The following is a 13,385-nucleotide window of genomic DNA, read 5'->3' on the forward strand; positions in this document are numbered from 1 at the left end:
ACCACATGGTATTAATACCAGAATGTAGGACTGGTTCAATATTAGAAAAATTATCAGAATAAGTGGCCCTACCAATGACAAAACCAACAGAAATTATATAATTATATCAGGAGATGCAGAAAACACTAGAAAGCATAGGAATAAACAATGTTTTTCTTAAAATGGTAAGTAGTATTTGTCAAGAACCATTAACAAGCATTATCCATGATAGAGATAAGCCAGAAGCCTTCCCAATATGATCAGTGATGAAATGAGAATGTCTATTTTCACCACTCTTCTTTAATATTGACCTAAAAATATTAGTATAGCAATAAGAGAAGAAAAAGAAATTGAATGAATTAAAGTAGGTAATGAAGAAACAAAAATTTCACTCTTTGCTGATGATGTGATAATATATTTAAGCCATCCTAGAAAATCAACTAACATTTTATTTGTTATAATTAACAACTCAAACAGATTTGCAGGTCTATAGCCCAAAGAAATCATTTTAAAAGGAGGAGGGAGAACAGACATGGACAAAATCATTTATAGTAGCTCTTTTTATGGTGGGAAAAAACTGGAAATTGAAAGATGCCCAAATGACTAAACAAGTTATGTTGTATGACTATAAGAATATATATATATATATATATATATATATATTATATATATATATATATATATATATATATATATATGATGAGCAGGTAAATTTCAGAGAAGTCTGAAAAAATTACCATGCATTGATACAAAGTGAGGTGAGTAGAACCAGAAAAACATTGTATACAATATTTACAATGCTGAGCAATGATCAACTGTGACTGACAACTCTTCTCAGCAATACAATAAAGACAAATTAAAAAATTCATGGTGGAAAATACTTTCTACAGGCAGAGAAAAAACTGATGAAATCTGAATGCAGACCAAAGCATACTATTCATTTTTTTAATTTCAAAGTGGTCTTTCTTTGTTTAACTTCCTTCACACAATTAATAAGGAAATAAGTTTTATATGAATGTGTTTATATAACCTACATCAAATTGCTTACCATCTTAGTGATTTGGGAGGGGGAGGGATAGAAAATTTGGAAACTAAAAATTTCATATAAAAAAGAATGTAAAAATCGTATTCACATTTAATTAGAAAAATATTTTTCAAAGAAAAAATAGTAATTCTCATTCTTAGGTATAGTTACTATATTCTTGGGTATTAAAAGGAAGTGCCACCTTGACTTTCCCATGATCCCTCTGAGTCTGAAAGCTCCTCATGTTTGAAAAGAGGCATAATAATTATTTTTTGTTGTTGTTGTTTAATGACATGATCCTTGCCTTTTTAATTTAAGGATAACATCCATTCTAGTTTTAATGAAAAAAATTTAGTCTTCTGCACCCTGGATCTCTTCATTGCTGGAACAGAGACAACTTCAACCACTCTGCGGTGGGCAATGCTGTTTATGGCCCTTTATCCAGAGATCCAAGGTACAGTGATGGCAACAGGCTATGCACCCCTATAGAATTCTGCTCCAAAGAATTTATAGAAAACTGGAAAGTTTGCCAGTCATTTTACATACATCATTTTCTTTCATTTCTTATTGGAATCAAGCAATGATTATCATTTTTCACAATTATGAAGACCTCTTTTTAACAGGAAAATTTATTTCTGCTTCCTATATGATAGTAGTTTCTGGCTAGGGTAGTAGAGAGTATGGAATCTAGAGTCAGGAAGATGTGAGTTCAAATTCTGCCTTAAGCACTTACTAACCATATGACCCTGAGCAAATTACATAACTTCTCTGTGTCCTTATCTGCAAAATGGGGACAGTAATGACCCTTATGTCCCACAATTGTTCAGATAATCAAACACGTTAACAAACATGTAGTACTTTGTAGGCTTTAAAGTTATATAAATGCCTGATGTTATTTTATTATTGATTATTATTATTATTATGGTGATTTATAACTATTTTCAATTTTAAAAGTATGTGATAACAAAAATCAACATTTAAAAATGTATTTCTATCTTATTAAATGTGATAAATATCTATAAATATGATAAATCTATGTATTTCAAAAGAAATATAAGTGAATGCTACATTAATTCAATCTACAGAAGGTCATAAGGTCTTTAGATCTAGTATTGGAAGAAATCTTTAGAGGCCATAAACTTTAACCCCCTCATTTTACAGATGTGGAAACCAAGGCTAAGAGAAATTAAGTGATTTAAAGACGCTAGACACAGCCTAGTCTGACTCAATCATTTTAAAGAAAGAGAAAATGAGACTCCAAGAGGTTTTTATTCATGGATACTCAAATAATGAGTGGTGAAGCTGAAATTTGAATCCGGGTCTTTTGTCTCCATATTCTGTATGATTTCCATGACATCACCTTCTTGGATACTTTCCCAACAACATAAATATTTTTATTTTCCATTAAGCGATCAAGTCTCCACCTTTCTAGGCTACAGAGTTTGGCACCGTTGGTTAAGTGTCAAACCAAAAATTTACCCCCCCCTTACATATGGCTGTGTTTCTCCCATATGGTTAGAGGATACAGGCTGAAAGGGGAAATAAAATTATCAGTTAAAAATCTATTAGAAATGCTATTCTGAGCAAGTCACAACTTCTGTCTCAGTTTCATCTATAAAATGGGGATAATAAAAGCACTGTCCTTCTAGCATTTTTGTGAGGATCAAATGAGATACTGTTTATTAAATGTTTTGAAAATTTAAAGTACTCTATAAATGGGAGCTATCTTTTGAGCCTTTAAAAACTCTCTCTCTTCTTTTCAGGTAAAATACAAACTGAGATAGACGGGGTGATTGGCCAATCTCGGCAGCCCACTATGGCTGACAAAGAGAATATGCCCTACACGAATGCAGCTGTTCATGAAGTTCAGAGAATGGGTAATATTCTTCCTTTCAATGTGCCCAGGATGGCTGTGGTTGATACCACAGTGGCAGGATACCATGTGCCAAAGGTAAATGACTTTTTCTCCCATCAAGCTGAAGGGGTTTTATGGCTTCCATCTACCCTGGATGGTGGGTAGAAAAAGGTGAAACAACAACAACAACAATATAGAGTATGGGACAAAGATTTTTGATCTAGAATGCATGAATTTGGTTTTTAAAATATGTATATTTTGATATGCATTTTATGTAATATGTTTTATAAGCCTATATATGTTATTTTACACCATAAATAGAATTGTTCTATAAAGGTGGGCATAAACTTCACTCCACTGACTGCCAAAGGGTTTCATGATTAAAAAAAAAAAAAAAAAAGCAAAGAAACTTTGGACTAGAAACTTAAAATTATTGATTCACACAGTCGAATAAGAAAAACACCCAAACAAGCAAATACTGATTTGGGAGGCAGAGGGACTGGTTTCAAAATCTAGTTTTAACCCGGTGTTTAAATAATTTATGTGCATTTAGGTTCAATATGTGTGGCACCTCCCTGTGTCTCAGTTTCCTCATTTGAAAAATAAGAGGGTTTGATCATGAAATGTTCTTCCAACTGTTCTAGACTCTATAGTCAATGAGCATATGAGTCTAGTATGGAACTTCCCCAACTTTTTTTTTTTTTTCCTATGATGACTTTTTTTTTTTTTTACTATTATCCCAACTTTTGACAAAAGCAAATAATACATACTAAGACAAAAATGATTTCTCGATCACAGGGAAATTCAGAAAGAGTTATTTGCTTTCCTATGGGCTGAATTTCATTTCAGGGACTTGGTAACCAACCACCCTTTCATGAGGTGAATCATGAATCCAGGCTGCAGCTTTTAAAAAAGTCACCTTAGTGCTTAGAGACTAAATGGGAGTCATGATTAACAAATCATTCTGACAGCTCCCAGTTTAAAGCTTAATTAGATCCAAAATAATTTTCTTTATAGAAACATCACAGTTGCGTGCAATAAACATGTATTAAGGGCCTATTATATTTCAATCACTGTGCTAAGTGTTGCTGAGCTTTAAACTGAACTTTCATTTCTTTTTCATTTACTGAGCTGAAAAGCAAGACACTGTGAGCATCACAGAGCGCAATAATGAGCAAAGAAAGAGCTGCCACATTTAATTTCTTCTAGGGTCTCCAAAGCAACACAAGAAGGCCTGGAACTTATATTTTTCTGCCCTAATGTCTGTCCCCATTTGTGTCTAACTCTCTGAGCTCCTCTCATGGGAACAGCTCTTTTCAAATCAGATTGTCTAAATATGCTGAGATGTGTCTTTATAATCAGACACAAGGAAACTGTAGGTTCCAATCTAACAAGGTCCAGTAGATGAAGAGTTGGAACTGGAGTCAGAAAGACTGGGGTCAAATTCAGTCACAAATGCTTAGTATGTAATCCTAGATGAGTCACTTTATCTGCCAGCCTCAGTGTCCTCATCTGTAAATATAAAAAGGCTTCTAGCCCCCAAATCTCGAATGCTATATTTTAATTAATCTGAATCAAAGATTTTAAATGGGATCCCTTATTGCCAGTCTGGGAGAGTTAAAATTAGAGTCGGGTTAGAGTCTTTCATGGTATTTGAAATTTCTAACCATCATTTCTTAAAGGGCTTCTGATGGAATTTACAAATTTATGGCCCATTGATATCTGGGAAAATTATTCATTTACAATGTAATTCATAAGTAGGCATGGAGTAGGGTGGAACAGAAGCCAAGTGAAAGGCAAATCATTCAATGCTATTAAATGTCAAATTTGCCCCAAAAGGGAAAATTTGAATAAGGCAGTTTTGGTTCATTTCCACCTTCTGCCACTAGCTGAACAGACTTGAATGAGTCTACCTTTTCTCAGTTTACCCATGTGTAAAATGAAAGAGATGAACTAAATGACCTCTACAATCCCTTCCAATTCTAAACTCTCTAATGCCAGGGTTTTTAACATGGAATCCATGAGCTCAATTTTTTGTTTTGTTTTGTTTAGAACATGATGGTTGTATCTCTCTCTCTTGTTTATTTTATAATAACTTTTTATTGACAGAACCATGCCAGGGTAATTTTTTTTACAACATTTATCCCTTGCACTCGCTTCTGTTCCGATTTTTTCCCTCCCTCCTTCCACCCCCTCCCCTAGATAGCAAGCAGTCCTTCACATGTTGAATAGGGTACAGTATATCCTAGATACAATATATGTTTGCAGAACCAAACAGTTCTCTTGTTGCACAGGGAGAATTGGATTCAGAAGGTAAAAATAACCCGGGAAGAAAAACAAAAATGCAAACAGTTCACACTCATTTCCCAGTGTTCTTTCTTTGAGTGTAGCTGCTTCTGTCCATCATTTATCAATTGAAACAGAGTTAGGTCTCTTTGTCAAAGAAATCCACTTCCATCAAAATACATGACGGCTGTATCTCAAGATAATCAGTTTCCTTTGTGTTTTGTGTGTTTAATTACATTCATTTTAAAACATGATTCTGAGAACGGGTGTCAAGCCTTGCCATCCTTCTAAAGGGTATGTGACCTCAAACAGGTTGGAAACCCCTGCCTAAGAAGTTTAGAGTTATTGGCCACTAAACAGCTGTATGGCATCAGATTATATTCTCTGAATGGCTCTTAATTTCCTCTTTTGTAAAATGAGAGGGTGGGCTATCTTCCTCTTCAAAGTTCCTTGGATTGAGTTCTTTTTTTCTTGTTTCCAGGGAACCATAGTGATGACCAACTTGACTGCCTTGCACAGGGACCCCAAGGAGTGGGCTACCCCAGAAACTTTCAACCCGGAACATTTTCTGGAGAATGGTCAATTTCAGAAAAGAGAGTCCTTTCTGCCTTTCTCAATGGGTGAGCCACACTTAATAGGGAGGGAGCCCTATGCTTGTGGGTGAGCCATACTTAGTAGGGAGGGGGTCTTTTTAACATGAAGGAACTTGCCAGACTCTACTTTCTGAAAGTCATAGCCATGTGATGGTGTACATACTAGGAATAGTCCCTAACTAGTAAAACATACCAGAAACAAATATGAAAGTCTACAAGACAAACCACATCTTTTTGAAATTCTACAAACACCCCGTGAGGTAGGGACTACAGGTACTCTTATTACAGATGAAGGAATTATATATCAGGGAGGTAAATGATCAGGCCACAGTCACATAATTTTGAAATGTCCAAGATGAAATCACCCTCAGGTCCCTATATTCTTTCCACTGTGACTCCTCGATGTCATGGTCCAATGGACTCAGCAAATCTCTAAATTCACCACTAGATTACCTGTGACCATTTGAAAATAAAAGTATAAGTGAGTCTAAAAGGAGCATGGCAGCCATCTGTCCCTGAGCCTCCGAAGAGACAATGAAGGCTGTTCTGCATTCTTTAAAGAACATCAATGGGGGGAGCAATGTTTCATCCTCAGATTGGGTTCTGTCTGATAGATTTACAGACCCTTGCAAGGACCCTAGAATTCTCCCAGGCCCAGTCATCATCCACAAGCTCTGCATATCCTGGGTGAACCTAACTAAAATGCCTAAGCCTCAAGTTCCCCATCTGTTAAATGAGGGGATTGGATTAGATGGCCAATTGGGTTCCTTCCAGTTCTGAGCCAAAATCCAAGAGCTCCAGGAATTGAAAACAAGAGGATCTGAGTTTTAATTGTGTTGTTTCTTAGTAGTGTGAATTGGAGTGACTCAGACCTTCTCTGAGCCTGTTATATATATATATGTGCAAGGGTTGGAGTAGGTGGCCTGGAGGGTCTCTGTTACCCTCAAATCTGTATTATTCTAGTCCTAAGCACATACAAAGGAATTCCAGTGAAGAGAAAGCTCTTACAATAGAAGACTGTGTCTGAGCTTGAGACTTGAAGGAATTTGGGAGTTCTAATTTAAATTTAATGTATTTAATTTATTATTAATGAATTTTAATTTAATAAATTTAAATTATTATCAATGAATTTTAATTGAAAAACAATCCATTAATAATTTTTTTAATTTAATAAATTCAAAATTTTTAAATAGTTAAAATATATTTACATTGTGTTAAAATTGTATCTATATGTCTGTGTATTCCATTTACATAGTATTTTAAAGTTTCCAAAGAATTACCATCCCTACAGGGCCTATTTGTCATCATCTCTCACATGGACCATTGCATTAGGCTCCTAAGTGATCTCTCTGCTTCAAGTCACTCCCCACACCCATCCATCCTTCACCCAGCTGCCACAGTGGTTTTCTCTAAGTGCACAACTAACCTGGTTACCACCTGCCCTCACTCCTGCTCAGTGATCTCCAGGGGCTTCCCGTGGCTTATAAGATCAAATATAAATTGCCCTAAGATTTAATTTTCTTAGTAACCTGACCTCATCTTGTCCTTTCCCTTAGCCTTCTCTCCTTTGGGCTGGGTGTAATTCTGCCCATGTCACACTCTGAACTCCATGTCTTGGCAGGGCCTTCCCCGCACACTCAGAATGCCCTCCCTCCTCACTTCTGCCTCCTGCAATCTCTAGATTCCTCAAGATCCAGTGCCAGTGCTATTTTTTACAGGAGACCCTTTGGTCCCCCTCCTCTGTAGGTATCTCGTGTATACCTATTTATGAATATGATATTTTCCCTCATAGGATGTAGAGTCTTTGAGGGCAAGAATCATTTCTGCTTCTCCCTTTCATGTGTAACACTCACCTCAGTGCCTGGCTTAAGTGCTTAATAGGCATCCAGGCAGCAAGGCAGTATAATGGAGAGGGGGTTGGGCTTGGATTCAGGGAGGCTTCTCCAGACACATATTAGATAGACAAGCCATTTTAACCACTGTTTGCTTCAATTTCCTCATCTATAAAATGGGGAGAATGACAGACCAACCTCCGAGGGTTGTTAGGAGGATTAAATTAGATATTTTTAGAGGGCTTTGCCAACATTAAAGTGTTAGCTATTAGTATTAGGAGTTTGCTCAATGACATTATTAGTTAATGCCTTACCTGCTCATGATCAAGGTTGTACTAGAGTATTTTATAAGCTAGAAATCTCTAAAGATAAATCACCTCCTATTATTGTGGAAGATCTTATGTCTATTATTTATGGGGGAAAGGAGAGACATGATCATATCGCTTAAATTCTCTGACACTCAGTTTCCAGATTTGTGAAGTAAGGAAGCGGGGCTAGATTGTTTTCTGTGGTGTCTGGGAACTTTATCTCTGATTGAATGATCCTCCTGGCTCCTAGGCCTGTCCTCTGTCCATTTGGATATGAGTCTACAGTGTCTCTATTCTTCCAGAAGCCAGAAGGAAGGCTAAGGGAGGGGAGCTGTGTTCCTGACATTTCTTAGAGAAACAATAACAGATTAAGAGATGGAATTTCAGGGTTTTGAAAAGTGACAGGATCATTCAGTTAATCCATCAGTTGTCTCTGTGCTTTTGTCATGGCATCGAGGGGGTAGATACACAATTTTAGTGTCATATGGCTAGACTTAGCCCTCTCCCACCAGAAATAACTGGAGCTTTCTGAGAGTAGCTCTTTGGAGAAAGGAGTGAGGAGAGCTCCTTCAGGTCTTTGGAAAGGTGACCTATAAAGTAGGTGCTGCCATTATCCCCATTTTACACATGAGGAAGCTGAGACTGAGAGCAGTTGGGTTGCTTATCCAGGCTCACATAGCATTTTAGTATCAGGGTAGGATTTGAACTGAAGGCTTCCTGACTCCAGGCCCAACATTCTCCACTGAACCCATATGGATTAAATTCAGAGCAAGAATCATTCTTTCCTAAGGCTGCAGAGAAGTCAATTCTTAGACATAGGGAAAGGCCTTTGGGGACCACATCATCCAACTCCTTTATTTCCCAGTTGAGAAAAATTAGGTCTATCAGGTGAAGTGACATGTCCAGTGCCATGTGGGTGAGAAGCATCCAAGGGGACCTCAGAACCCAGGTCCTCTGCCTACCGTATGAAGTATTTCACCTGGTAAATTTCTGAGGATGGCTGTGAGATGGCTGGTGGACATGGTGCCTGAAATACAGCAAGGAAGGCTTGGGCCCAGATTCCACCTCTGACCATTATCAGCATTGTGATTGTGGGCTAGTTACTGGCCCTAAGGTCAAGCCCAATGCCAGGATTCACACCCAGGCCTTGGAGATCCCCAATCTCAACCCCTGCCTGTGCCAAGCATTAGTGGATTTATTCCTTTCTGATCTCCTTGCCTTTCAGGAAAGAGGGTGTGCCTGGGAGAACAGCTGGCTCGGGCTGAGCTCTTCCTCTTCTTCACCAGCCTGCTCCAGAAGTTCACGTTCCAGCCTCCTCCAAACACCCAGCTGAGCCTGGACTTCCAATACAGCACCACCATGTCTCCTCTCCCCTACCAAATCCGTGCCATTCCTCGAGAGATGTAGACCAAGTCAGGCCTGAGGCATGAAGTCCGAGGGCCCAGGAAATAATCTGGAACCTCCTCATTCTTCCTTTCCTTTGGAATTTGAGTGAGAAAAGGGAGAGAAGTCAAGGAGGGAAAAAAGAGGAGAGAGACCAAGGAAGGGTATCTTTGGCCCAATGTGAACATTCCCACTCTGAAAAAGAAGCATGAATACTAGCAAAAGGAAAGCAGAGTCCTTACTGGCTTTGATCACAGCCCTGTCATCTACTAGCTAGTTGATTGGAGTCAAATCCCTTGAATCTGTCTCCTTTTTCAAATATAAACTGAGGAGGAAATCTCTAAAGCTCCCCACCCAGATCCTAAATTTACAACACTGTGATGCTCTCCAGGGGTCCTCAAACTTTTTAAACAGGGGGCCAGTTCACTGTCTCTCAGACTATTGGAGGGTCAGACTATAGTAAAAAGCAAAAACTTTGTTTTGTGGGCCTTTAAATAAAGAAACTTCATAGCCCTGGGTGAGGGGATAATTGTCCTTAGCTACTGCATCTGGCCCGTGGCCGTAGTTTGAGGACTCCTGCGAGAACCAATGCTATTCTTTCTTTGACTCAAGCTGTAGAGCCAAACTTTGGTTAATTATTCCTCTCTCTCTTTTGCTTATAACTCATACAATGGATCTGGTTTTAGGAAAGGGAGCAGAAAGTTTAAATCCTTATGGAGTGTGAACTTGTAGGAAAATATTGTTTTCTTTATATCTTTGGATTTACAGCATCCAGTTCAGTGCCTAGCACAGAAAAGGAGCCCGATAAATAGTAACAATTGTTTCATCTCTAAAAAAATTAAATTAAATTAAAAAAAAACAACTTATTTTCACCCATTATTAGTCCATTCATTGATGAACTGGGTTTCTCATTCCTATTAAAAGCCATGTTATTGATGATACATCATAAGCACTCCACTATTAATTATACTTATATGAAGCTAAGAATGCCCCCACCTTTGTTTTGCTTATCTGTTAAAGTTCTTTTTAGGTTTCTTTGTTCTTGTCAGAGATGTTTACACAAAACAGATTTCCATGCTAAAGATGAAAATAGCCCAGTCAAGCACAAAATGTAAATACCCATGTGAATCAGTATGATGAATTTTTCTCATTCAAAGTTTTTTATTATTTTTTCTAATGTTCTTCCATTATACTCCTAAAATTGCTTGCTGGGTCCATAATGAGGTCCTTGTACCAAAGGAAGTCACCATGGATCCATTTTGTTGGCAAATCGCTAGCCACTGCCAATAAACTGATTGTACTTGGAACTCTTCTGTGTCTGTTTCTCTTATATGCAGATTAAAATCATGACAACAACAGCCGTGTAATTGAGTGGGATTAAGCCCGGTTTTCTAAATAAAAAGTCGATTTTTTTAAAGGTATGGGAAAAGGTATAATGATAACAATCTCTGCTAGTCTTTAGAAGTAGAACCAACAATCCTAGTCCAATTTTTTTCATATTTCTCTGAATATGGTTTCAGTTCAGTGAATGTAGTTCAATTCTACAAACATTGATTAATCACCCACTATATACCTGTGCACATAGATAAGGAGTCAGAATCAGAAATGGAAAACAGTCCATGGTATTAGTTGTCTATGTCACTCACTAGGCAGTACTCTACCATGTGAAACTTATAACTCTTGAGGCTTTCTCTTGATGATCATTTGGGACATGGAAAATAGAACTTCCATCTATATCTATTTTTTACTTTAATTTAAGAAACAAATTAAATTTTGCCAAATGTATTTAATATGTAAGTTAATATTAAGTGATAGCCTCCTACTGGGTACATAAGTCATGCCTAAGGAAGAATTAGAATTACTTAATTAGAGGGAGTTGATATTCAAGATATCATATGCTCATTAGATTTCAGTATTATTAATTTTCTCAACAATTCAAGCACTTTTAAAGCACCTACTATGTGTTTTATCATTTACTGTGCTAAATGCTTATTGAAAACCTGGTAGGCATGTTTAACATATAGTGGACTACTTGAAATCTAAGGAGGAGGGTGGGGGAAAGGGGAGAAAATTGGAACATGAGGTTTTACAAGGGTTAATGTTTAAAAATATATATATCCATACATGTGTTTTGAAAAATAAAAAAAGCTTCAATAAAAACAAAAGAAAAAGAAAACCTGGTATGTCCCAGATACTGTGCCATGCAATAATAAATGTGGTCTCTATCTTCAAGGAACTTGCTTTCTAAAAGAGGAAACAACATGGTAATAACCATGTATATATTAAGTTTTATGCAAGGTAAAGAGGAGGTCATCTGAGAAAGATGCTGGAAGGTAGGGACTAGGAGTGTTGAGGCAGGAAAGCCTCTCATATAAAAGATATGATTTAAACTGACTTTTGAAGAAAGCCAAAGCCTGAGACATAAAGAAAATAATTTTCTGAATGAGAAACAGCTAGAGAAAAGTCTAGGAGTTGGGAGCATGTATTTGTTATAACTAAGTGAATGTATGGATGACCTTATCTAGTATTCATTTAGCTGACTCTCTTAACAAAAGCTTTCTTGCCAAGAACTCAGATTGCGGATCACATTAATACTGTTATTTATCATCCTGAAAACAGCCAAATTGAATATTTTAGTATTCAACTCATGTACTTTAGTACAGCTTATGTAATCCAACAAAACCTAAAATCATTCAAACTTATTAAGATTATTAGAAATAAGAATCTCCATATGTTATTTATCTGTCCTTTCTCTGGATACAGATGGCTTTTTTGTATGCCCTTTATAGCTAATTTGGTATTTGTATCAGTTAAAATAACTTATTTGCTCAAAGTCATTTTTAAAACAAATATTGCTGTTATTTTATATTATGGTCTCTTGGTTCAGCTCATTTTGTTTTTTATTTCTTTGTGAAAATCTTTTCACTTTTTTTTTCTAAGACCTTTGAGCTCAGAATTGCTAATAGCACAATAGTGATGCATCACAATCATATACCACAACTTTTTTTATCATTTACCAATTGAGGGGTATCTCTGCAATTTTTATTTCTTTGTCACCATAGAGAAGATTCCAAAGATTTTTGAACATTTATAGAATAATTTCAAACACACACACAAATACCTATTTGTTTCTAATGATGGACATCTCTAGAGAATGGGAAAGGTAGGAAAAAAAAAGACATTTTCATAGTAACTTTGTATATTTAAAAGAAATAACAAATTACACAGAGTAGATTTGCAGTTTCTTATGCAATAATCTTTTTTATTATACTACATTATGGAAATATTTACTTTACTCCATAATTTAAAAATAAAATAAACTTCAAAAAAATTAAGATATACTATCAAGATCGCCTTAAGCCAATTTAAAAGGATACATTTTGGGGTGATTTTGGTGCACAAAAGATTACGGGATACTGCCTAAGAAGTCTGGAATTCAGTTTGATATGATAACCTGGGTATCTCAGACCTGCTATATATAGGCAGGTATGAAAAAGGAAACTTCTGACATAGAGGAATTTATCCAGAATTATCTGGTCAGAGAAGGAACAAAGGGAGCTAGAAATTTGGGGGCTTAAGTGTAGGGAAAAGAAATCAAGGTTGGTTGTAAAATATAAATTCTTGTAAAAATTGCAATTCTTGCTGAGCATTTTTTCAGTTTTTTAAAAAATTTTATTAAAGCTTTTTATTTATAAAACATATGCATGGATAATTTTTCACCATTGACCTTTGCAAAAATTTCTGTTCCAAATTTTTATCTCCTTTCACCCAAGGATGAAAGGAAATATAAAGAGCATTACAAAATGTAAAATAGATAGATCTGATTATATAATAGTAAAGTTTTGTACAAACAAAACCAATGCAATCAAAATTAAAAGGAAAGCAGAAAACTAAGGAAAGAGATTTGTAGCAAGTATCTCTAATAAAGATTTCATTTCTAAAATTTATAAAGAACCTGGTCAAATTTATAAAAGTAAAAGTCATAGATAATAGAGAGAAGCCAGGAAATTACCTAAGTTCTCCCCATTTTCTCTCAACAACTTTTAATCAAGTATCTGAACAAATTCTTTAGGGATAGGGCAACAAAGTAACAAAATGAAACATTTTCAAGTTTAAGCTATCTTG

At 36.2% G+C, this 13,385-nt stretch overlaps 1 protein-coding gene across 1 annotated transcript in view; it reads left to right on the forward strand.

The window, feature by feature from the left end:
- LOC127563238 (cytochrome P450 2J4-like) overlaps positions 1-10,567 on the forward strand; it is a 34,690-nt gene extending 24,123 nt beyond the window's left edge. Inside the window, exons 6-9 of the mRNA XM_051999564.1 lie at positions 1,322-1,457; positions 2,767-2,954; positions 5,626-5,764; positions 9,103-10,567. Of these exons, the coding sequence (XP_051855524.1) occupies positions 1,322-1,457; positions 2,767-2,954; positions 5,626-5,764; positions 9,103-9,284 (645 nt within the window). The 3' untranslated portion in view covers positions 9,285-10,567. The remainder of the gene's footprint in view (positions 1-1,321; positions 1,458-2,766; positions 2,955-5,625; positions 5,765-9,102) is intronic.
- Positions 10,568-13,385: the final 2,818 nt, after the last annotated feature.

This window comes from Antechinus flavipes, chromosome 4 (assembly GCF_016432865.1).
Source record: "Antechinus flavipes isolate AdamAnt ecotype Samford, QLD, Australia chromosome 4, AdamAnt_v2, whole genome shotgun sequence".
Taxonomy (NCBI): domain Eukaryota; kingdom Metazoa; phylum Chordata; class Mammalia; order Dasyuromorphia; family Dasyuridae; genus Antechinus; species Antechinus flavipes.